General features: G+C 49.9%; 1 protein-coding gene across 2 annotated transcripts in view; it reads right to left on the bottom strand.

The window, feature by feature from the left end:
• Positions 1-8849: 8849 nt before the first annotated feature.
• SRGAP3 (SLIT-ROBO Rho GTPase activating protein 3) overlaps positions 8850-22680 on the bottom strand; it is a 243482-nt gene continuing 229651 nt past the window's right edge. Inside the window, exons 19-22 of one of the 2 annotated variants that reach the window (XM_069562088.1) lie at positions 17745-17925; positions 16373-16522; positions 13987-14314; positions 8850-10420 (exon numbers count right to left, since the gene is read on the bottom strand). In XM_069562088.1, coding sequence (XP_069418189.1) covers positions 10007-10420; positions 13987-14314; positions 16373-16522; positions 17745-17925 — 1073 coding nt within the window. In that variant the 3' untranslated portion in view covers positions 8850-10006. The remainder of the gene's footprint in view (positions 10421-13986; positions 14315-16372; positions 16523-17744; positions 17926-22680) is intronic. The other variant, XM_069562090.1, reaches the window with a different exon arrangement.

The following is a 22680-nucleotide window of genomic DNA, read 5'->3' as shown; positions in this document are numbered from 1 at the left end:
ACTCAACTGCTCCCTACTGCGTCTCTCTTGCCCCGAGTTTCCTTCACTAGACACACAGGACACTTCACTTTGTACACTTCTGGTCACCAAAAGTGTGGGTTTTCCTCACAATAAGCAATCCTCTACAACCCCTGTAGAGTGTCCTACAAGTCGACATAGTTCTGGCACTGTCTACCCAGAGATGATGTCAGATCCTGAGGGTTTAGTTCTCCCAAGACTCCCTCCCTTCAGATGCCAATCAGAAGCTCAAGTGATCATCACCAGGGCTCTTGACCAATAAATAGCCTTAGATCAGAGACCATGGATCCCACCTGCTATTTTACAAATGGCCACATGATGGCAGTAGGGTATTGAGCTGGATGTGGGCCCAAGCTTTGAGGAGGAAATGCAGAGGCGAAATCACCCCATGTATTCCACAAGTATTTATTTCATCTGATCCTCGCATTTAATCGAGCGTTCACTAAGGGGCCTGTGCTGGGCCTCTGAGCGTCAAAGCATCACATTCAGCCCTGATCCTGCCATCCTGCAGCCACTCGTCTAAGTAGTGTCTGTGTATCTGGGGGCCACCAGGAATCTGGAAGGGTCCGTACAGACATGGGTGTCTATGTGTTTGACATTGCTGAAGTGGATACCTAGGCTGGGCATATTGGAGGGACAGGGATGGGGGCCCAGGGGGTAGCCAGCCACCTCTGTTGTTTTGAGTTGGCCTCTTCCACAGGTATTCATGTTTACCGTTTTTCAACTGTGTGCTCTGCAGAAAGTAACTACTTCTCTGAACCTGATGGGGCTTAATAATAGTTAACACCCTATAGTTTCTCTGTGGGAGGAGAATGAGATCGTCCATGTGAGTTGCTTAGAATGGTGCGTGGCACACAGGAAGTGCTCGGTACAGATGCTTTATAAACATGTATGTTCTCATTTGGGGCCCTGCACTAGAAGCAGTCAGTCAGCTTACACAAAGGCCCCAAGGCCCATTGTGGAAACGGACAAATTTGGCTTTGGGCCTGGGGCACTGGAATTAGGACTCTCCAGAAGGAAAGATCATCTTTATAGCAGTTACATGTATTGAGAGTTTTCTCTGTGCCAGGCACTGTCCCAAGCACGTCTTATGTACTAACGTACCTACTTCTGACAACAAGCCTCCGCAGTAGGTACTGGTACTGTCCCTGCTTTAGAGGTGATGAAACTCAGGGGCAGGACTGTAGAGAACTTTCCTGAGGCTTCTTGGCTGGTAAGGAGGGGAGGGCCAGGCGATCTGGCCTTAAAGAGTCCTCATTCACATGGATGGGGATGGCTGTACTCTTCTCAGGCCATGGGTGCTGTGGGGAGGCAAAGCGTTTACCTAGAGATGGGGGTCACGGGAGCAGAGGAGATATGGAATCCTGGACTTAAAGCCCTTGCACGTGACCCTCCTCATGTGTCAGATAGGGATGCTCACAGAAATGACCCCTGTGGGTGGTCTTAGGTGTTCAGGGAGGTGGAGTATGGGAAGTATTCTGCACTGTGTTCTGGGAAGAACATCCAGCATATGACCGATGAGTATTAGCTTTATTATGTACTAATGCTAAATGCAAAGTTGGAATGTATCTACATGAGCATTTTTCTAGTGTATCAGTTAGCTATTGTTGCGAAACTAATCACCCTACAACTCAGTGACCATTTATTATTTACCACGGTCTAGAGTATGAGGACAACCCCCAGGATCTCCTGATAGAAAGTATGGGTGGGGTTGACACCACCCTGGACATTGGGGCTTGCTTACCTCTAGCTGCTTCAGGGATGACCTGCAGGGCAATTCTGACTAAGGTGAATTAAACTTAAGACTTTCCTTGTGTTGAAGACGAGGAGGTGCAGGCAGGGGGAGCTTCTGTAGCCATCGGGCAGTCGAGAGATATCAGAGTCCCTAGGCTCTGTTTAAGCTAACAGGCAGAGCTCAGCAAAGCCCACCTGAGAGGAAGGGATGGTGGCTAGAAGACAGCACCACGCTCCGAACATCTGTGCCTGGACCTTGTTCTATCTAGCCTGGAGTTCCCAGCTGTGTGGGCCAATATATTCCTTAAGGCTGTTTGGGTTGGATAGTTGGTCATTCACAGAATCCTAAACGGACGTGCCCTGAAGTAAGCAGTCCAGCAATGGACTGCTTTTTGGCTGGCAAAGCCATCAGGCAGCTAAAACATGCCTTTTCTTTGTGCCTCTGTGGGTCAGAGATGCCATCATTTTGAACACTGTCATAAGGAGCCAAAGTTGATTTCAGGATTCTGGAGTGATGGTCTTGTGCAATTAGACTGTGAGCAACCTTAGGGTAGGAAATGGGTCTCATTCATCTGTTTCCCCAGCAGCCAGCTTGGGGCAAGGCTCACACAAAGGTGCTTCCCACATCCTTGCTGAATGAATGAGAGGCTTCTGCTTTGGGGTTCTCAAGTGAGCATGGTTGCTTTGAGCCAGTAAACAGATTACAGAACGCACCCCAAATCCAGCCCCTCAGCAGGTTTCACCCTGTCAGAGCCTGGAATTAGCTAGAGGCCGCCACGGAGTGTTGAGTAGCTATGAGGTTACTGATGGACTCCCTGAGGCTGGCAGAAGATCTTGTTCTCTTCAAAGTCAAGATCAGAGGGCTCATGGGAAAGGCAAGGCCCTGGAGACTTCCTGGACTTACGCCCACAGAGAGCTACCTTAATCATGGGAGTCTGCTGCTAACCCTGCTGTGATGAACTTGCTCCAGGGCAGGCAGGACAATGAATGTATAAGGCTGCAGGGTTAGATGGACTGGGCTTAGATGAGGGCTCCTTCACTTCCTGGGCTTCCCTGGTGGCCAGGGAAAAGGGTAAAGCGTCTGCCTGCAATGCAGGAGACCTGGGTCCAACCCCTGGGTCAGGAAGATCCCCTGGAGCAGGAAATGGCAACCCACTCCAGTGTTCTTGCTTGGAAGCGTCTGCCTGCAATGCAGGAGACCTGGGTCCAACCCCTGGGTCAGGAAGATCCCCTGGAGAAGGAAATGGCAACCCACTCCAGTGTTCTGCTTGGAGAATCCCATGGACGGGGGAGCCTGGTGGGCTATAGTCCACGGGGTCGAAAAGAGTCGGACACAACTGAGCAACTTCACTTCACTTCTTGCTGGGAGCCAGCGTGAGGAATTCCACCCGTGACAAGGTCATGCGGCAAGAGCTCTGATGGCAAGGCTAATCAGACCTCAGGTTTTCCCCCTGGAATTTCCTGAGCATCCAACCCCCCAAAAATAAGAATCTGCTCTGCTTTTCCACTTTTCTAATATTCTGTGGAAAAAGTCAACTCAGGGCTTTAGTCTTCTGCATTTGAAAGGGATGTTTCAGTTAACCCCCTCTGATTGCTCTCTAGCTTGCCTAACAGGTTCCCCGGACCTCTTACAGCTTGTGAACTGCTTACAGTCCCCCAACCTCGAGAGGCACAAAGCTTGAAAGCATCTTAAAGATACAGAGCCTTTTCTAAAGAGTTAAAAATTATATTGGTAGAGGGTTTTCACTGTTGACTCAATGACTGCTGCCAGGCCTCCATATTCTTTATCTTTTAGGCACCTGGAAGGATGTTACTCAATTTAAGCAGGATGTAGAAAAAGATGCATAGTAGTTTTGATGTTAGCAACACTAGACTTTTGAGTTAATTGCTTCTCTTTTGCTGTAAATCACTGTACTCCCTCTACTTGTTATAAGTTGCTGTATCTTTGCTGTGTAAGAATGTAACTTTATTTAGTGCTTTCTGAGAGTGGCACCAGACCTTGGGAAGATCAACACAAATAAGTCTTCTAGTTAACAAACCCTTATCAGAAAAAAGGCTGTAAAATGCTAATTGGCCCTTCTTAGCCAGAAGATGATGTAAATCACCTAAGACTTGTGTGTACAATTAGGTATGCAGAGAGAGAAGCCTGGTTTTGATAAGAGTCTGGACTGCTAACGCTGCATAACGTTGTGTTACCCATTGATCTCCATGTTTTATCAAAAGTATAAAAGGCCTTCTGAACAATAGGGGCCGGAGCTAGTTGCTGGACTCGTTTCCCCCGTGTCTCTCTCTTTTTCCTCTTTACTTTAACTTCAGGCTGAATTCCCATCTGGGGCGCGGAGGCTCGCCAAGTCTACTTACTTGCCCTGGCTGTTAAGACCTGCGCGAAAGGGAGCCTAAGGCGAGGCACCCTTAGATATTCAAGCGAGCGCCGGTGGCCCAACATAGATGGTGCAAATTCCTTGTCTGGGATTTTATTGGCCTTCCGTGTAATCCAAGTTATTCAGCCCTCTTTCTCCACTTAATTTTCCTACTACACTATTGTTTCTTAATCTAATCTTATATTAATAAATAAACAAGTCTTTCCTCGCCAACGCCGTCCACCCTTCGAATTCCCTGGATCCACCCGGGGCTGGACCCCGGCAACTTCACTTCCTAGTCTGACCTTGGACAAATTGTTTAGTCTCTCAGAGCCTCCGTTTTCTCTTCTGCAGAATGGGGTTTAAGAAGGGTTTGTTGTTTAGTCGCTAAATTGTGTCCAACTCTTTGCAATCCTATGGACTGAAGCCCACCAGGTTCGTCTGTCCATAGGATTTCCCAAGCAAGAATACTAGAGTGGGTTGCCATTTCCTTCTCCACCGTATCTTTCCGAACCAGGGATTGAACCCTTGTCTCCTGCATCTCCTGCATTGCAGGCAGATTCTTTACTGCTGAGCCAACAGGGAAGCCAGTTACTTACCTTCAAGGGTGGTTTTGAGAATTTGATGAGAAAGTGCACATAAAGGGCTTAATCTAGTGCCTGGGCAAGAAACTGCTCCCAGGTGACCCTAGTGGTAAAAAACCAGCCTGCCAATACAGGAGACTAAGAGATGCAGTTTTGATCCCTGGGTCAGGAAGATCCCCTGGAGGAGGGCATGGCAACCAACTCCAGTATTCTTGCCTAGAGAAACCCATGGACAGAGGAGCCTGGGGGTCTACAGTCCATAGCGTTACAAAGAGTCAGACACCACTGAAGCAACTTAGCACACATGCACGGGGCAGATATAAGTGATCAACGGACACTTCACACACACATAAAAAAGTCCAGGGGCTGTATCACGTGTGTAGACAACAGATGCTAAAATGCTACGTATGTTCACGCTGGAAGTAGTATCCTGTGGCCTCTGGTGATTTGTCATAAACTCTGGAAGGCCTCTCTGCAGATGGCAGCTCCCTCTCCTACTTGCCTCTACTCTGACAGTTCCCAGCAGGCACCCCTCGCTTACCTCTTCCAGTTAGCTCCGCAGCAGACGCAGCCTTCCTTGGACCTTGGCCTTCACCCTGTTGGGTCTGAGCTAAGGGCTACTTCAGGGATGCTTCCTGGTTGGAAGCACACAGACCACGAACTGGAAGGTAGGAACACCTGTCCCCTCCCCATCCCCAACGGGCCACTTCACCCTTCCAAAAAGCCACCAGAGTACATTTGGGAAAAGTTAAGCTGTTTTATTTCACAGGGTAGCTCCACGTCAAACCAGCAGGCACCATGAGAATACGCAACAGAGGATCCAGTCAGACACTCTACGGCACGGGCGCTGGGTTGTAAGGGAGAGAAACGATGTCCGGGAGAGGGCAACACTTATCACCACATGGGGACAGGCAACCAGCAATTTCCTAGGGTGGTTTCAGTTTGATTTTCCTGACAGTATGGGGAGGAAGGAAACCAAAGGAAACTAAATAGACCAGCCACTCTGAAGCAATCAGAACCGAACCTATTGCCAAACCATGTAAACAGTCACACTGCCGGGGACTAGAGCCTGAGCAGAAACCCTGGCCAGAAGCTACTTCCTTCCAAGGAAAGTAAAGTGCACCCTGGCCGTTCTGGTTCAAGGTCGTCGTTTGCCTCGGACAGTTCACATGGAGAGGAGGCATCAGGAAGGAGCAGTCCCAAAGGATGAGACAGCAGGACGCTGGCAGATCAACTTCGGAGAGGCGAGGAGGACCCCGAGCTGGCAGCAAAGTCCCTCGCCCACCCCCAGCTCCCCCAGCAGCTTTGGATATGTGGGGAATTCTCTACGCAGCTGCTCAGAGGAGCGGGGACCCCAGAGAACCAGGGAAGTTGACATGAAACATCAGCACTAGCTCTGCACAGCAGAAAATCATCTCAGCAACACCTCGGCTCACCCCTTCCTAGCTTTTCCTCCCGACCCCTCCTCCCTGAACCCAGCAGCCTTCCCTCCCCCCACAGTCGTGAGCCAGCCGTGTCTTCTTTCTGGGTTTCTCGGGAGGATGAGGCATTTTCTCTAGTGTGAAAAGTCAGGGACAGAGAGACTAAGAGGAAGAACCATTACATTAGTCCTCGTGGTTTTCCAACAGCCACGTCCACGCACTGAGCGCCGCGTAACGACCAGGACCCAGGAAGTCCTCTGCATCCATGCCTCCTGAATGAGAAAGAAATAACCCCCCCGACAAGGCACTCTGAGGGCCTCCAAAAGGGAAGCAAGCCCCGCGCCAGGCCCTTCCCCGCACTGGCCCCACATGGGTACCACCAACCAGTTGGGGAGTGTTTATAAGGCAGATCACTGAGCTGCTGGTTCCGGCCGGCAGCCGAGGGATGGCTCCACTTCCCTGCGTCTCTTCCCACTCAGATTTCTTCATGCGATAGGAACCTGGTGGGAATCCATTTCTCTCCTGCCCCTGAGGGCCCAGTGACCTCAGAGAAAAGACCCCCCCACACACACACAAGTCTAATTCCCAAGCTGACAATTCCCTCCAGTTGTGCGCTCTGTCCGGGGTTCAAAAGGCGCTTCAAGGTGAGAAATCGTTAGCACTGAAAACAAGGAAAGGCAAGAATTTTTCACAGAATCCCACAGTTCAGAGCAGCTCTTTTAAGAGGAAAGGGGACTAAAGGGAGAGAGGGGGCGTGGGGTAGGAAGCACGGCTCGTTCTCAATTTTATCCAAGAAAGGTCCTTAGCGGCCGGAGGCTGGGCCCCAGGCCCAGGAAACTAGACCAGGAATGAATTTGTTCTTTGGTCAGTTTTAAATGAACATCTTGCTGGTTCATTCCTAAAAGAGACTGAACACCGGTAACACAGAAAGACAAAAGGCTTGACCTCAGGGTAAATTGAAGGTTAAGAAATCATTCTGTGAAGAGCAAAACAAAAAACAAAACCAAAAAAAAAATTGCCCGTTATCAATGAACTGATCAGTACAGCTTCCAGTAATGGTGATGGACAGGTAGGTAAACACCACTTCCCCTTGTACAATTGGTTATACTGAGGACTACTAACTAGGTTACTACATTTCCCCCACACTCACTGTACAGTTAGGTTTCTGGTTTTTGTTTTTTTACATTGATCTATCTACTAGGTGCAAAGATTTGGTGAGTGGCATTGGCTATAATTTCATTGTAGCCTTTTTAAAAATTACAGTTTCACATTTTAACAGTTACTTTCCAGCATTTAAGCAAATACAGCAATATATAGTGGACTAACACAGGCAGGAGTCAGAAGAGAATGCCAATGCTCATGACGGTGGGCGGGCCTGGGTGCGTGTGGAGGGGGCCTGAGACATGCAGAGTGCCAGATGGGTGGGGGGTGGTGGGCAATATTTTTCCATTTGGTTCTGCGTCGAGGCTCAGATTTGGAGCTGGATGAGTGGGGTGTGAGTTTGCCTAAATGTGAGCTCATCGGCCACTTCCCAGTTGAAAAACAGGTGCTTAAAGAAAAGAGAAAGGCCCTGTCCTTCAGGTAGGTCAATTCGGTGAAAGGCAGGCCTATATTCAGTAAGGAAAGGTGAAGTTAGTCAGTTCAGAGGAAAACCCACATGACCTGACCGGTGTTATGTATATCAGGCAACAGATCTGTCAACTCAAACTTTCATGTTTCATCTGGTAGTCATGGCAGAGAATGGAATACTTTGCACAGGAGGCCTCTGTATTTAAGGTCTGGGAGTCTCTCTGGGGACGTCACAGAATCCTTGCAAATAAATGGCTTTAGGAGTCAGACCCAGCTGCACCCTCAGCCATCTATTAAATCTTGGGCAAGTCATAGCCATCCTAAGGCCTTGTTTCCTTCACTAAGCTGTAATGCAGTGGAGGGGGAGGGGGGATTACTTTATATGCTAAATGGCAGAGGGCTCCTAGCTCCATCTAAGGCTCTTCCATTTCCAACTCTAGGCAAAACAAAGAAGGTCGAATTTATCACTAGCCTCTCCCTGGCATTCTCTTTTTGAGCCCTTCTTATTCCTCCCTACTCTCGAGGCCAGTCCTTCAGGCAAGGCAGTGTGGCTCACCATCCCTACACACCCAGGTAAATGTGGCTTCATATGACTCCCTCTCTGGGGACCAGAGGAGAGGGCAAAACTTGATCCAGTGGGCTGACATGGTAATGATGGAATGTCAAGAGGTGACTTATCTGCAGGATTGTGCTTCACGACTCTTATGAAGCTGGTACGAAAATTCCACTGCCCACTTCTCAAATGCCATTAGGAGGTTTCAAGAGGAAGGTGCTAGGTGGTTTTCACCTTACTGATGACCATGAAAAGAGCAACCGTGTCGGCACAGAGCTTCCTAGGTTGCATGGTTTGTTTGCTCACATTTTAGGGAGCAGGAAACTGAGGCTCAATGAGGTGACACGCCCCCCCCCAATTCTTTCCCCATATTTTCAATTGTGTTAAATGCGCTGGAGGAGGTGGGTGAAAGGGAAAGGAAGGAGGAGGAGGCAGCTATTTCACTGCATAAACTCCACCGAAGCATTCTCTTGGATGGCAGGTGACAAGGACTCCCTCCCCAGGCCTGGTCTGAGCTACGTACTTACAGCCCAGTGTGCTTCATGCAAAAGGCCGCCAGCCAGAGCGCGTCACGGCCTGATTTCAAATTAAAAAACGATGGGACTCAAACTCTCCTTGCCTGTTTAGTTCCAGAATCTGACACAGTATAATTAGTAGAAAGAGGAAAAGAAAAAATTAAATATTTTGAAAATGGTATAAGTTAAACCTCTACAGTTACCGCAGAATTGTTCCTACAGCGTTTCTAGGTTTTGAAGTGTTCCACACCACTGTGTTTGGTTTTTTGTTTTTTTCCTTTTTCCCAACCACACATAATACTGTGCTACGATGGGGCTCAGGCTCTCACCATCCCCTCTTCTACTAACGAACACAGGCCGCTGAGGTCAGGGCTCTTCTTGCCAACGTCCTCCATGCTTTTGGGGGTGCAATTGGTCTTGGCCTCCGGGTGGAAAGGCAGGGTCTCTGAAAAGGCAGGGTCTCTGGGGCATGGATGGGGAGGGGGCTCTGTGAAGTGGTCCCCACCTGTGGGAGCAGCCTGCCCAGGGTGTCGCCTGCCCCACACTTCCTTTAGGGGCAGACTGTTCTGGAAGGCCACGACTTCTGGAGACAGTGGGAGACTGGTTTTGTTTTTCTGCAGGTTAGTGGTATATTGCTTCATTCGCAGTTACTGTGGGCCTTTAAATTCTCCCAGAAAAGTCCCTGCAAATCCCACCAAATAACTCAGCGGGAGATGTTTGGTGGCATGGGTCTGAGGTAAATCTAAGTTTCATAAAAAGAAAAAGGAGATCCTATATACATTTTGTATGTGTGTCCAGATCTAGTATATGTATATAGATGCATAAATATATATATATACACACACCTACAGACACATACATTCATACATACGTGTACATATGCAGATGCATACATATACACGTATATATGCATGTAGAGAGAATGTCGAGAGAATAATTTTCCAGTGACGATATGCGGGCGAAGCCATTTAACACTGGCCGTGATCTCGGGAATCGCTCCAGCCGGGGTGCCGCTCCTCACCGCTCGCTCGGGTGTCTGTGTGTACCAGGGAGGGAGGCGGGGGATCCACGTGACTGAAGGCGCGCTGCGGCTCGGACCTGGGACTCAGCTCCGCACAGACCCGCTCCCAGGCTGACCTTCTGGTCCCTGCCCGACAAAGCCAGGAGCCCTGGGAGGGCGCGGAAGTCACTGAGGCCGCCCTCAGCCACGGCGGGCCGCAGCGGGCCAGGGCGGTGCCCGCCATCCCGCAGGTCACATGGTGCCCGACTTGTCAGCCGAGCTGTTGGGGAACATCTTCTCGGTGGGCGTCACGGCTGGGCTGCCTACTCCCGAGCTGCTGCTGCTGCTGGACCGATGCTGGACCACGGGTCGCACCGGCCGCATGGGGGGCGGGCGCAGCTGGGCGCCAGCCAAGCGGGCGGACAGGGCTGGCTTGAAGGTGGTCATCATCTCGGTGGAGCTGCTGCTGCTGCGGCGCATGGCGGCGTCGGGGTCGCGGATAACGATGGTGTGCAGGGGGCTGGCCGGTTCCGAGCTGATGGGGCCTGGCGGGTTCTTCAGGGGCTCCAGGGTGTCCAGCACCACGTCTGGCGCCTGCTTGACCGTGTTTTGCCTCTCCAGCTCTCGAAGCTCGTGCAGAGCCGTACTCATGGTCTTCTCAATGTCCTGGGGACAAAGAGAGCTCTGGTTGGCACAGAGCTGGAAGCTTGGGGCCTGACCCTTCCCGGGTGCTGTCCGACTTGTGGGTTCCTTAGGGAGGCTTCCCCACAAATCTCACTGGCTGGGCAGGAGAATCAGTCCCAGGGTGTCTCATAACCATAAGGGAAAATCAATATGAGCACTGTAGATCTCGCAGAGGCAGGCTCCACAGTCAGACAGACGTGTTCAAATCCTGACTCTGCGGCTTCCTTGTTGTGTGACCCTGGGCAAGTTACCGTACCTCTCTCTGTCTCAGAATTCTCATTTGAAGGTTAAGTATAATACTGAACTCAGGGAGTTGATGAGTATGAAATGATATGGCCCCTTTGAAGAGCATGGCATGGCACCTGGTACATACTGTTTAAAGTGTAAGTGTTCGACTCTTTGCAGCCCCATGGGCTGTAGCCTGCTAGGCTCCTCTGTCCATGGGATTCTCTAGGCAAGAATACTGGAGTGGGTAACCATTCCCTTCTCCAGGGCATCTTCCTGACCCAGGGATTGAACCCAGATCTCTAGTACTGCAGGCGAATTCTTTACCACCTGAGCTACTAGGGAAGCCCCAAATGATATGATCCCTTTGAAGAGCATGGCATGGCATCTGGTACATAGTACTTCCCAAATAATATGGAGGTAACACAGAGCACCAGTGTAAGCCCCCTCCCTAATAATTCATTTAATCCTCATACTTATCTGGTAGGAACTACCATTATGCTCACTTCACCCATAAGGAACTGGAAACTCAGACTGGTTAACTTGTCCAAGGTCACACAACTACTTAGCAGCATAGCAGTCTGACTCCAAAGTTCATGTGCCTAAGCATTAATATTAACAAATCTGTTAATATCTCTCCTTCATCCATAGGAAAAGTGTTCAGAGGTTATATATTAGAACATTCACAATGCTCACCCCAGGGTGATGGGACTGTTACTTTCTTCTATTATAATGGGTTTTTTTTTTTTTTAGAAAAAATTGAAAGGCAACAAAAATCCTCATCTGCCTATGCAGTTCCTGTGGATACTGAGACATTGAAGAGCTCATCAGTGTCAGAGCAGTTTGAATGACACTCAGAGATTCTGACAGCTCAGAGGGTTGGCCTGGGGCTCAGCATTCCAGGAGGGGGCGCTGGAGCTGGACTGTAGCATTTAACCCGGGAGCTCTGGGCCAGGATACAGAGCCTGGGGTGGGGAGGAGAAAGACTGCTTTACCACTGCCACTGGGCAACCTCGGGCAAGGCTCAGTCACTCTGCACCACACCTGGTCCCTGAGCTGAAAGCCCCCACTCGCAGTGAAGACAGAGGAGACAGCTGACGTGGTGATGTGTGTGACCTCTGCTCTCCCCCAGCCACAGTCCTCAGCTCCTGTGGGGTTTCCCAGGGATGCCTCCACTCAGGCTGAGCTGGGCCACCAAGGGGACAATGAGGGACAGTGCTTAGAGCTGGTAATGGAAGATGCTGGCCCCACTTCAGGCTCCACATCACTATTGAGACACACTAGCTTTTCCGCCCTGGGGCAACTCTGGAAAAAAAATGCAAAGTGTGGTTAGACTGACAGGGCTGGTGCCTGGAGGTCTCCCGGCCAGCCTCTTCCCCACCCAGGTCTCCCTTTAGCTTCTTTCCTCCCCGTCCACAGGTGGCTCTTGCCTGCTGGGCCCCCATACCAGGCTCCAATCCATCCCAGCCTATCATTCTGCTTTGTGAAGAGACCACTGGCTAACAGGTCCCAGGTGGCACTAGTGATAAAGAACCAGCCTGCCAATCCAGGAGATGTAAAGTGATACGGGTTCAATCCTTGGGTCGGGAAGATCCCTGGAGAAGCAAATGGCAACCCCCTCCAGTATTCTTGCCTGGAGAATCCCATGGACAGGGGAGCCTGGCAGGCTAGAGTCCATAGGGTCGCAAAGAACGGGACATGACTGAAGCAACTTAACACCAAACACAATATTAGCATATATGCTTTGCCAAGATACTTCATCCTTTGCCCACAACACTGTCTACTTTTAGAAGACACTGTTTGTGCCTTTATCCACAAGGATTAGTGGTGGTGGGGGGGTGGGTCCTGCACGACAGGAAAGAAGGCAGTCCTGTCCCCGCTTTTGCTACCTCCCACCCCTGCAGAGATAAATGGCCACCTTCCACGCCCCAGGCTGCTTAAATTAAGTCCCCCACTGATATCACTGCTCAGTCTGCTCTACTCCAGCAGCACCAAAAGGCAAAACTAATAAGTAAAATATAATTATCGCCCCTTTACCACCATCCCTACCATCCCCACCACTCCACCCTTGCAGAGTGTGGGCCAGAAAGACAGCAAGCTCAGAAAAAGATCAGCTGAGGTGTTTAGGCACAAGCCTGGTGTTAGTCTGAGATGTGATGCCATGATCTCAAAGTGGAGCTGCAGAGAGGCGCCAGGAAGTGGGGACAGTGGCGGGGCAGGGGGGCAGGGGGCAGGGAATGACCACTTTTCACTTTGCCCTGAATGAGACCTTCCCACCTTGGATGTGTGTTTCAAGGTCCCCAACTCCGCTCTTCGCAATAGAATCCTCACCGCCCCAAAGATTCTGATTGTCCCTCTTAACAGGGAGAAAACATTGGGAAGGGGATACCTAATGGGCTGCCAGCCAAATTCCAGGGAGAAAAGTGGAAACTTGAACTATGATAAAACTGTCAAAAGCACATGAAAGTAGTTATGCAAATTATTAAACAATTCAAACAAACTGTTTGGTAACAATTTCTTAAATGAATTTGTGTGCTTTCTTTGGCAAGTATAAAAATCACACAGGTTTCTCATCCAAATTTTTAAGAAGTTATCTAACAAAACAAAACTCTAGGCACTTTGGAGGAGCATGGAACATTTTCTGCTTCCAGCTTCAGCTATTTTGTCCTGCCTACCCTTTGGATCTTGGTACTGTCCCCCACCCAGAGACATCTCTCACTGCCTATGAGCAATCCACACATTTTAGGCTCTCGGAACACAGAGTTCCACTCCTTCAAGACTCCTGACCCAGCTGCCATTTTTACAGCTGTGTGTGTTGGTGGTTGCCATCCCTCTCTTCTCTAAACCCTAAGCTCCACGTGGGCAGGACCTGGGTCCACTTTAGGTCATTATTACTTTCTCAGTGCCAGCCAGTGATTGAGCACAACAGATGCTCCATCAGTATTCATCAATAAATAAATGAACAAATGAATCAGGGAATGAACGAAAAGGTGAACAAATGAAAACATGACTAGCACAATCTTGCCATCTTATGGAGACACCTGCCACTGCCACAACCCCTATCTGGGAATCCCACCTCCAGCCGAGACACCGGGGCCTTGACACAGCCTTGACACAGGAGACCTAGCCAGGAGCTATTCCCATCTAGCTTCCGCTCCCAGGGGGAGGCCAGCAGGGGGACAGGAAGCCAGCTCACTATCTATCCTGTGTCCTAGCTCAGCCTGACCTGGCGTGAAGGGCAAAGTGACTTCCCAGTCTGCAGGGGCCCACCCCTACTCCTCTGGGGGTGTCAGCTGGTGCGCCTGCTTCCTGCTGGCCCTTACTTCTGCCAGGGCCTCGGCCTCCAGGGACTTGTGGTCCCCCAGGCTGCTGTGCCTGGTGGAGCCGCACGTCGACCGCATGCTGTGCCCTTCGGAGAGCACCTTCTTGTCGGGGTAGTTGATGCTGCCGGCGCTCCCGAACGTCGCCATCCTCCGCTTCTCGGGGCTCTCGATCCTTCCCCGGGTGAGGGGGATTTTGTGGGGGCTGCTGGGACAGGCGGCGGCCCGGGGCGGTGTGTCTATGCTGGGGCCCAGGCCCCGGGGCGGGCTGTGTGCGTCGCCCCCGCTTCGGCGCCTGGGGATGGCTGCTCCGTCAGATCGTAACCGCACTCTGCAAAGGAGCCAGGGGGCAGGGGCATGGGGCAGAGGTCAACCCTGGCCGGTGTCACATGGGTCAGCAAATCCCCCAGAGTCCAGACATGCTACACACTAGTCTAGGGAGTGGGTATAGTAAAGCCTCATTCAGCCAGACTTGGCGATTCTGCAGTGAAGAACTGTCTGAAAACAGAACTCAGGCCCGCAAGTTTAACCTGCACACACGAAGGAATCAGGCCTTCTGCTTCTAAGCTGCAGTCGGTGGTGCTAATTACACAGTGAATCTCGTCTATATGTTAAGTCAGAGCCAGGAGGATTGCAACCTGGGAACACTTTGCTCATGGTTAGTTGGGTTCATGATATGTTTTTAAGCGGTTTAGATGTCTCCATGATTCCAGAGGGCTTCTGATTGGTTTGAGGCATTGAGGCTTGACTGTACCACAAGTCACCAGCTCCCTACAAGCACAGTAGGGCCCCTGGGAACTCAACACAGCCCAGTGTTGTCACTGTCCCCCAATCCCCCCAAAAGGGCTGTTTTCCATGAGGCTTTTCCAGACCTTGAACATTTCCAGTCATTAAGAGAAAAACCTGTATCACTGGAATGCCTTTTACACACTTGGATACCTTTCACCCTTCAGGGAGGCTGTGGCAGAGAGAAAAGGGCCCTAAAGTATCTATCTGGAAGGCAGACTCTTGTCCTGTCTCTGTCACTGACTTTGCAGCGACTTCTTTCAGACCCTCTTTATTCATCCGTTAAATGGGTCTAATATTCCTCACCCAGCTTCAAGGGAGGTTCAGTGGGTGGGGGACCACTCTGAAGCAGTTCTACCCACCGGGGATTCTGCTCCAGCCTAGGGAGGTCAGCAAAGACCTGAAGGCACGGTGAGGAGAGGAAGGCTGGGAGGGGTGTGGGGTGGGGAGGAGGGACAGAGTGCGGGGATGGGTTGTGACGGGGACCAAGCTCAATGCAGTCAGCAGTGCTTTACACCCTGTGCCACCAGCCAAGCTAAGCATTGCCTGTGCTCACCCCAACAGGACCACAGCGTTGCTGTTGGAGTGGAAGAGTACTGGCAAAGAAGGGAGAAGAGGAAGGCAGACAAGGGAGGATAGAGGGAGAGGGTAACTGAGGCAGGAGAAGGTGCGGCCCCCCTCGATGTCAAGGGACCTCAACTCTGTCATCCACCTACCCCAACCATACACTTCCCCTGATTCTATCTGCTGATTATCGACACACTGAACTGAACAGAGTTCACTGAAGAGAGGTACTGGGACCTCTGCTGAAATAAATTCATAAACCTAGGTTCCTATTGCAGCTGATTTCTCTGGCTCTGTCTGCAAGCACCCAGCGTGTGGGCTGATCCCATGACCTCTCCATCGAAAACAGAGACTATGACATTTTGATAATCTGATTAAGAAAGCAGTGAGAAACTTCCAGCTTTTCTTTTCTCCTCTTTTCCTTATCGTTTTTTTTTTTTTTAAACCAACAAGTGCTTTGGACTCTACCTGTAGACACAGTGAGGAGCCCATCTCCTTACCTGGCAGCAAGGTCATGTGCCAGTCCTGCCCACATGGGAGTGATGAAATTGGCAAACACACTCCCACCAAATATGTGGGTGGAGCCGTGTCAATTCCCCCCCCCCCCCCCCCCCGCAATGTGTGTGAGACTTCTACTTACGTGGTTCGCTTCAGCAAGTAAGACAGCTTTACATTTTAAAATAAAACAACTTAGGTTTTCAACAGAAAGTGGGGAGGCGGTTTAAGAACTGGAGAGAGAGGAAAAGTACTTGCCAATTTGTAACTCTCCCTCCCCCATGTTATTAGTATTTTAAGTAAAAGGACTGGTTGCCTGTATAAGTCTTTCCTCTTTCTCCTCCTTTGTCCCAAGCTGGATCGCTTTTCTACCTGCCATTCGAGGCCAGTTCCAGCCAGCCCAGCAGGCGTGCCCAGCGTCACATCCTATGGGAAACAACGGGCCACAACAGCCTCCCTCTGTCCCTCCCTTGCCCTTCCTTCTCCCGAATCAGGCCCGAATGGGCACTGCACGAGCAGGAAAGAATGAACCCGAGTTTCCTACCGGCCCATCACCCCTCCAAAGCCGTAATCCGAGATGTGCTCCGTGGGGGACTGCAGGTCGTTTTTGGAGGAGGCCTTGTCGTCCAGCAGCGGCCCACTGCTGGCCTCGCTGTCGGCCTTTTGGCTCAGGCTGTCAGAGAAGGCGTCGTCCCTGGGGAGAAGGACAGATGTGAGCTGGGAGAGCTTCGCTCCCAACAACCCGGATGTATTGAGACCTGAGGGGCTGGATCCACACCCACAGCTCGTGGTTGCGCCGCTGCCGCTTTCCCAGCAGGAGGCGCTCTGGGGCACCACTCTCCCGGTCGACTAAACTGGTCTCTCCAAGCCGCTCTGGGCTAGGACAAGCTGAATGCCGGAGGGTGTGAAGGAAACATGGGAGAGTGGGCCTGCAAGCTAAGCCCTGCGCACTGAGTCTCATGTGGCTCGGGGAGCAGCAGCTTGGGGTTCAGCCAGGGAAGAGGAAGGCATTGCCATCCCTCCCCCGCCCCTGGCTTTGGACAAATGTGAAGGGGCTGGAGTTTGTTGGGGTGCTCTTTCCACTGCTCCCTACGCCCTCTCCCTTCCTCTATCCTTCCTGTCCTTGTCCTCAGAGGCCTGGGGACGTCAGAGGGCTCCATAGGGTTCTTCTGTTGTTTGCCTGACCTGGACTTTTCTCGGGCCCCAGATGGTCTGCTTTGCCATCAAGATGTATGCCTTTGGCCCCCTCCCCTTGAGGCCCAGCCTGCAGCCTGGTAAATCAGTTCAACCTGAGCCGGACTGGAACTCAGAGGGAGTGTACACAGGAACTGTCAAAGCTTTTCCAAGAATGGAAGGTGTCTACTTTCTGGGCCTGATGCTGGGGCTAGGTGTTTGGGATGTAGAGCTTTTTTTCTTTTTTTTTTTAAGGCCTAAACTTTTTTTTTTTTTTTTAAATAGTACCCTCTTAGCTGGAAATGAGAGGATGATTGTTTCTGCCCCTCTCCTGGGAGAGCTATCTCAAGGTAGAAAACAGTGGGCAGTTAAGAGGGCAGTGGGATGGCCACTGGGTTACAGTGGAGGCCCTGAAGGGCGAAGGTATATGGCAAGATCCAGTGGACACTGAGAACCAGAGTGGGTGAGAAATGCCCCGGAGGCTATCAGGTGGGCCAGGATGGCAAGCCAAGAGCACAGAACACTGTCCCTGTGGACTGTGAAGTATGAACAATTTGCTTATATGTTAAATCAATCACCATTCAAAGGGAGCTGAGACATAATCCATTCTCACAGAAGACCAAGTGTGTCACAGCAGGGAGAGCAAATCGCTGGCATATAATCCAGAGCTGCTGTTCCTGTGCCCCTTCCAGACATCACTAATCCATCTTGACACTTCACAGAAGGTCCCAACGCCCACTCACATGTCCTGTACAACTATGTACTGATGTGGGATGAGCCCGTCCACGCCGTTGTGACGACCCTCCCACCAGTCCTCGGAGGCTCGGTGGTACAGCAGCAGTGAGGCTCCCTTCTTGAAGGACAGCTCCCGCGGGGACCGCCCCACGTAGTCAAACTTGGCGATGGCCTCGATCTGCTCCACTTCTGGAAGGAAAGCAAGGGCAAGCACATCCATGAGGACAGCAGAAGGCAGCCCAGGAGCCTCAGTCACAGGGCCCTGGCTCCGTGGGGCAGCGCAGACAGCATGCCTGGTGAGGGTAGCATGAGCTGGGGCTCAGGGTACTGGGCTCTAGGCTCAGATCTGCTCCCCATGCTGACCTCAGGCAGGCCACCTCACTTCCCAAGATGGAAAGTGGGGTCGAAATACTACATCCTTCCTTTCCACTGCCCCTTTTCACATTTTAAAAATAACAGAAGAAAATTCTCTTTCTTCTGTCCCTTAAATACCAGCTCTGTTTCCATTTTCCCATGAACCCCTTCCCTCTTTGTTCACATATCACACTGTTGGTGCTTCTTACCTTGTAGGAGGTCAAACAGGTGTTGTGTGTGGATTCTCTTCCATGTAAAATGCTGTACATAATTTTTGAAGGTTCCCAGAAGCTTCTCTCCAGAGCTCATTGTTATAGACTGAACTCTGTCTTCCCCCAAATCCTAACTCCCAGGGTAATGGTATTTGGAGATGAGGTGTTTAGGAAGCAATTAAGCTTAAGTGATATATGACAGAACTGGTGTCCCTCTGAGAAGAGGAAGAGACAGCGGAGAGCTCTCTTTCTGTCTCTGCATGGGCACAGTGGAAAGGCCATGGGAGGACTCAGTGAGAGGGCAGCTGTCTACAAGCAAAGAAGAGAGGCTTCAGCAGAACCCAACCCGAACGGCACCCTGACCGTGGACTTCTGGCCCCCCAAACTGTGAGGAAACACATGTCTGCTGTTTAAGCCACTCAGTCTGAGGCAGTCCATGATGGCGGCCTGAGCTAACGTGCACAGCCACAAACTTAACTTGGGGGGAGGGAGAATTCTTACTGGGGCTACACGTCAAGCATAGCTCTTTGCATACACACATCTCCCCATCAGGGCTGTAATCTTCTCTGGTCAGTGACAGGCCCTGCCCGGGTTAACCAGTGAGAACACAGTTCTTGTCCTTGAAATGCTCCTACTGCCCAGCTGTCACCTCTTGCTTGTGTGACTTCAGGCAGATTACATAATTTCTGTACACCTCAGTTGCCTTTAGAGGATTAAACGATAAAGCATGAAAGAAGACATACAGATAGATAGGCAACAGGCATATGACAAGATGTTCCAACACCGTTAATCATCAGGAAAATGCAAATCAAAACCACAGTGAGATACCAGCTCACACCTGTTAGAATGGCTGTTATGAGAAAGACAACAAACAAGAGTTGGTGAGAATGCAGAGAAAAGAGAACCTGTGCGCTGCTGGTGGAAATGTGCACAAGTGCGCCTACGACAGAAAACACTACGGAGGCTCCTCAGAAAATGAAAATCAGAACTACCATGTGATCCACCAGCTGCACTTCTGAGTATTTACCCACCGGAAATGAGCACATTTGACTTGGGAAGATACGGTGCAGACCCCCATGTTCACTGCAGCACTGTTTACAATAGCCAAGATACGGAAGTAACCGAAAGGTCCGCAGACAGATGAACAGACAAAGAAGATCGGTGTATGTAGACAATGGAAAGTTGTTCAGCCGTAAAAAGATGGAAATCCTGCCATTTGCAGCAACATAAATGGCCCCTGAGGGCATTATGCTGAGTGAAAAAAGTCAGACAGAAGACGACAACGCCGCACGATTTCACTTACTTATGGAATCTAAAATCAGGAACAAACAGAACTCACTGATACAGAGACCAGACTGGCAGTTGCCAGAGGTGAGAGGTGGATGAAATGGGTGAAGGGAATCAAAAGGCACGTGCCTCCAGGGGCTAAATAAGGCACAGGATGTAATACTCAGCATGGTGCCTATAGTCAATAATACTATGTTGTATATTTGAAACCTACTAAGAGAGTAGATCTTAAAAGGTCTCATCACAAGAAAACAAAATGTAACTATGTGTGGTGATGGATGTTAACCTGACTTATTGTGGTGATCATTTATATCAAATCATTATCCCATATACGTTATATTAAAACTGTTATATATCAATATATCTAGATAGGAAGAAAGACTTCAATATATTAAGGAAAAGAGAATATGTGAAAGTTCTCAGCATAGCACAGACATTAAGTATTCAACTTATAGCGGCTCTTGTGATTATGATTATATAATTACTAATGGACATGAGTTTGAGCAAGCTCTGGGAGATGGTGAAGGACAGGGATGCCTGACATGCTGCAGTCCATAGGGTCGCAAAGAGTTGGACACGACTGAGCAACTGAACAACAAAGAAACAACTATGGCTTTAGCTAATGGGGTGGGACCAGACAAAGAAATCTGCGCTGCAGAGAATTTAAATGTTTGCTCAAGACCATGCAGCTAGTGATCTTTGGGAAGGAGACTTTCAGGGGAGCAGGACAGTTATTTATGCCTACAATCTATTTAACTTGTGTTAAAGCCTGTCTACTGGAAAAATCACAGCCTTGACTAGATGAACCATAGTCGGCAAAGTAATGTCTCTGCTTTTCAATATGCTATCTAGGTTGGTCATAACTTTTCTTCCAAGGAGTAAGCGTCTTTTAATTTCATGGCTGCAATCACCATCTGCAGTGATTTTGGAGCCCCCAAAAATAAAGTGTGACACTGTTTCCACTGTTTCCCCATCTATTTCCCACGAAGGGATGGCACCGGATGCCATGATCTTTGTTTTCTGAATGTTGAGCTTTAAGCCAACTTTTTCACTCTCCTCTTTCACTTTCATCAAGAGGCTTTTTAGTTCCTCTTCACTTGCTGCCATAAGGGTGGTGTCATCTGTATATCTGAGGTTATTGATATTTTTCCCAGCAATCTTAATTCCAGCTTGTGTTTCTTCCAGTCCAGCGTTTCTCATGATGTACTCTTCATATAAGTTAAATAAGCAGAGTGACAATATACAGCCTGGACGTACTCCTTTCCTATTTGGAACCAGTCTGTTGTTCCATGTCCAGTTCTGACTGTTGCTTCCTGACCTGCATACAGATTTCTCAAGAGGCAGGTCAGGTGGTTTGGTATTCCCATCTCTCTCAGAATTTTCCACAGTTTATTGTGATCCACACAGTCAAAGGCTTTGGTATGGATGTGAGAGTTGTATTGTGAAGAAGGCTGAGTGCCAAAGAATTGATGCTTTTGAACTGTGGTGTTGGAGAAGACTCTTGAGAGTCCCTTGGACTGCAAGGAGATCCAACCAGTCCATTCTGAAGGAGATCAACCCTGGGATTTCTTTGGAAGGAATGATGCTAAAGCTGAAACTACAGTACTTTGGCCACCTCATGCAAAGAGTTGACTCACTGGAAAAGACTCTGATGCTGGGAGGGATGGGGGGCAGGAGGAGAAGGGGATGACAGAGGATGAGATGGCTGGATGGCATCACCGACTTGATGGACGTGAGTCTGAGTGAACTCCGAGAGTTGGTGATGGACAGGGAGGCCTGGCGTGCTGCAATTCATGGGGTCGCAAAGAGTCAAACACAGCTGAGCGACTGAACTGAACTGAACTGAAAGCCTGTACCCTAAGAGATGCAAATGGGTAGAAATGCTACATAGAAAATTGGTCATGTATAAGTGTTAATGTGCTTGTATTTTAAGGCAAGCACAAAGATGTTTAATACTATAAAAAGATATATGCATGTACCTATATAAATAGACAAATCTATTAAATGCTAATAAACAAAAGAGTGGTGGCCCCTGCTCTCTCTAGCCTGCAGATATCTTCCCGGTGCTGAGCATCCATCAGGACAGTCTCTTCTCTTGTCCTCATGGATTATCTTGATCCTGTCCATGCAGCCATCTACCTGTCCGTCATGGAGCTAAGCCGACAATACCTGGCTTTACCACTTTTTTGTTTCTACCTGGGTGACCTTGACAATTTGGTTCTGTTTTCTAAGTCTCAGTTTTCTCACCTGTAAAATGGGAGTGATAAGAATAGCACCCACTTTATGGGGTTGTCATAGGACTAAACAAGTTATTACACATGAACAGCTTGTAACAGTGCCTGGAACACAATTAGCTTCATATGAGATGCAGTTGTTGTTATTATTAATACCAGACTCCTAAGGGCCATGGACAGCATGGAAGTCATCCCTTCCTGTTATTCCCCACCCCACCCATGCACATTAGGTCTCTTCTCTGTGAGTAGCTGGCTCAGAAAGACTGGGCCGGTGCCCCCGTGAGATGCAGTGGCCTTTGGGTGGACCCAGTCCTCAGTGCCTGGGACAGCCTGCTATAGAGAGCAGGTGTCAGACAGTTAAGCCAGCTTTCCCCAGCTGGTTCCCTGACAAGTATCTTTGCAAGCTATTCTGACAAAGTTGACTCAAAATGACAGACCGGCTAAATGGGTCAAATAAACTCAGATCTTGACTCAGAGTCACCTTCTCAGTAAAATGGAGAGATCTCTGTACTCTCTGCTGCATCTTTGACTCTCACACCATCCCGATGTTAGCAGCACCTACTAACCTACGTGTCTGCCTGGCTTTACAGAGAGAAAGGCCAGAGGGTTTGCAAGGCCAAGAGCTGAACCCCGAGGGCTGGGTGCTCCTGGGAGTGGCCCCACGGGCTTCTTCTGAGCCCACCCTTTGCACTGCTGAAGGAACTGCCCAGGGCGGAGACTTGCTCAACTCCACTGGCTCCAGCAGTCACTGGTGGTAGACTGGAGTAGGGGGCGGGGGAGTGAGGAGAAGTGGAAAATGTAAGGGGGAGAAAAGAAGAGAAGATGAGGAGCAGAGCTAAGCTGCAAGCTGAGAGAAA

This window comes from Ovis canadensis, chromosome 19 (assembly GCF_042477335.2).
Source record: "Ovis canadensis isolate MfBH-ARS-UI-01 breed Bighorn chromosome 19, ARS-UI_OviCan_v2, whole genome shotgun sequence".
In the NCBI taxonomy this organism is placed as follows: domain Eukaryota; kingdom Metazoa; phylum Chordata; class Mammalia; order Artiodactyla; family Bovidae; genus Ovis; species Ovis canadensis.
This window is presented reverse-complemented; position numbering and strand designations above follow the sequence as displayed.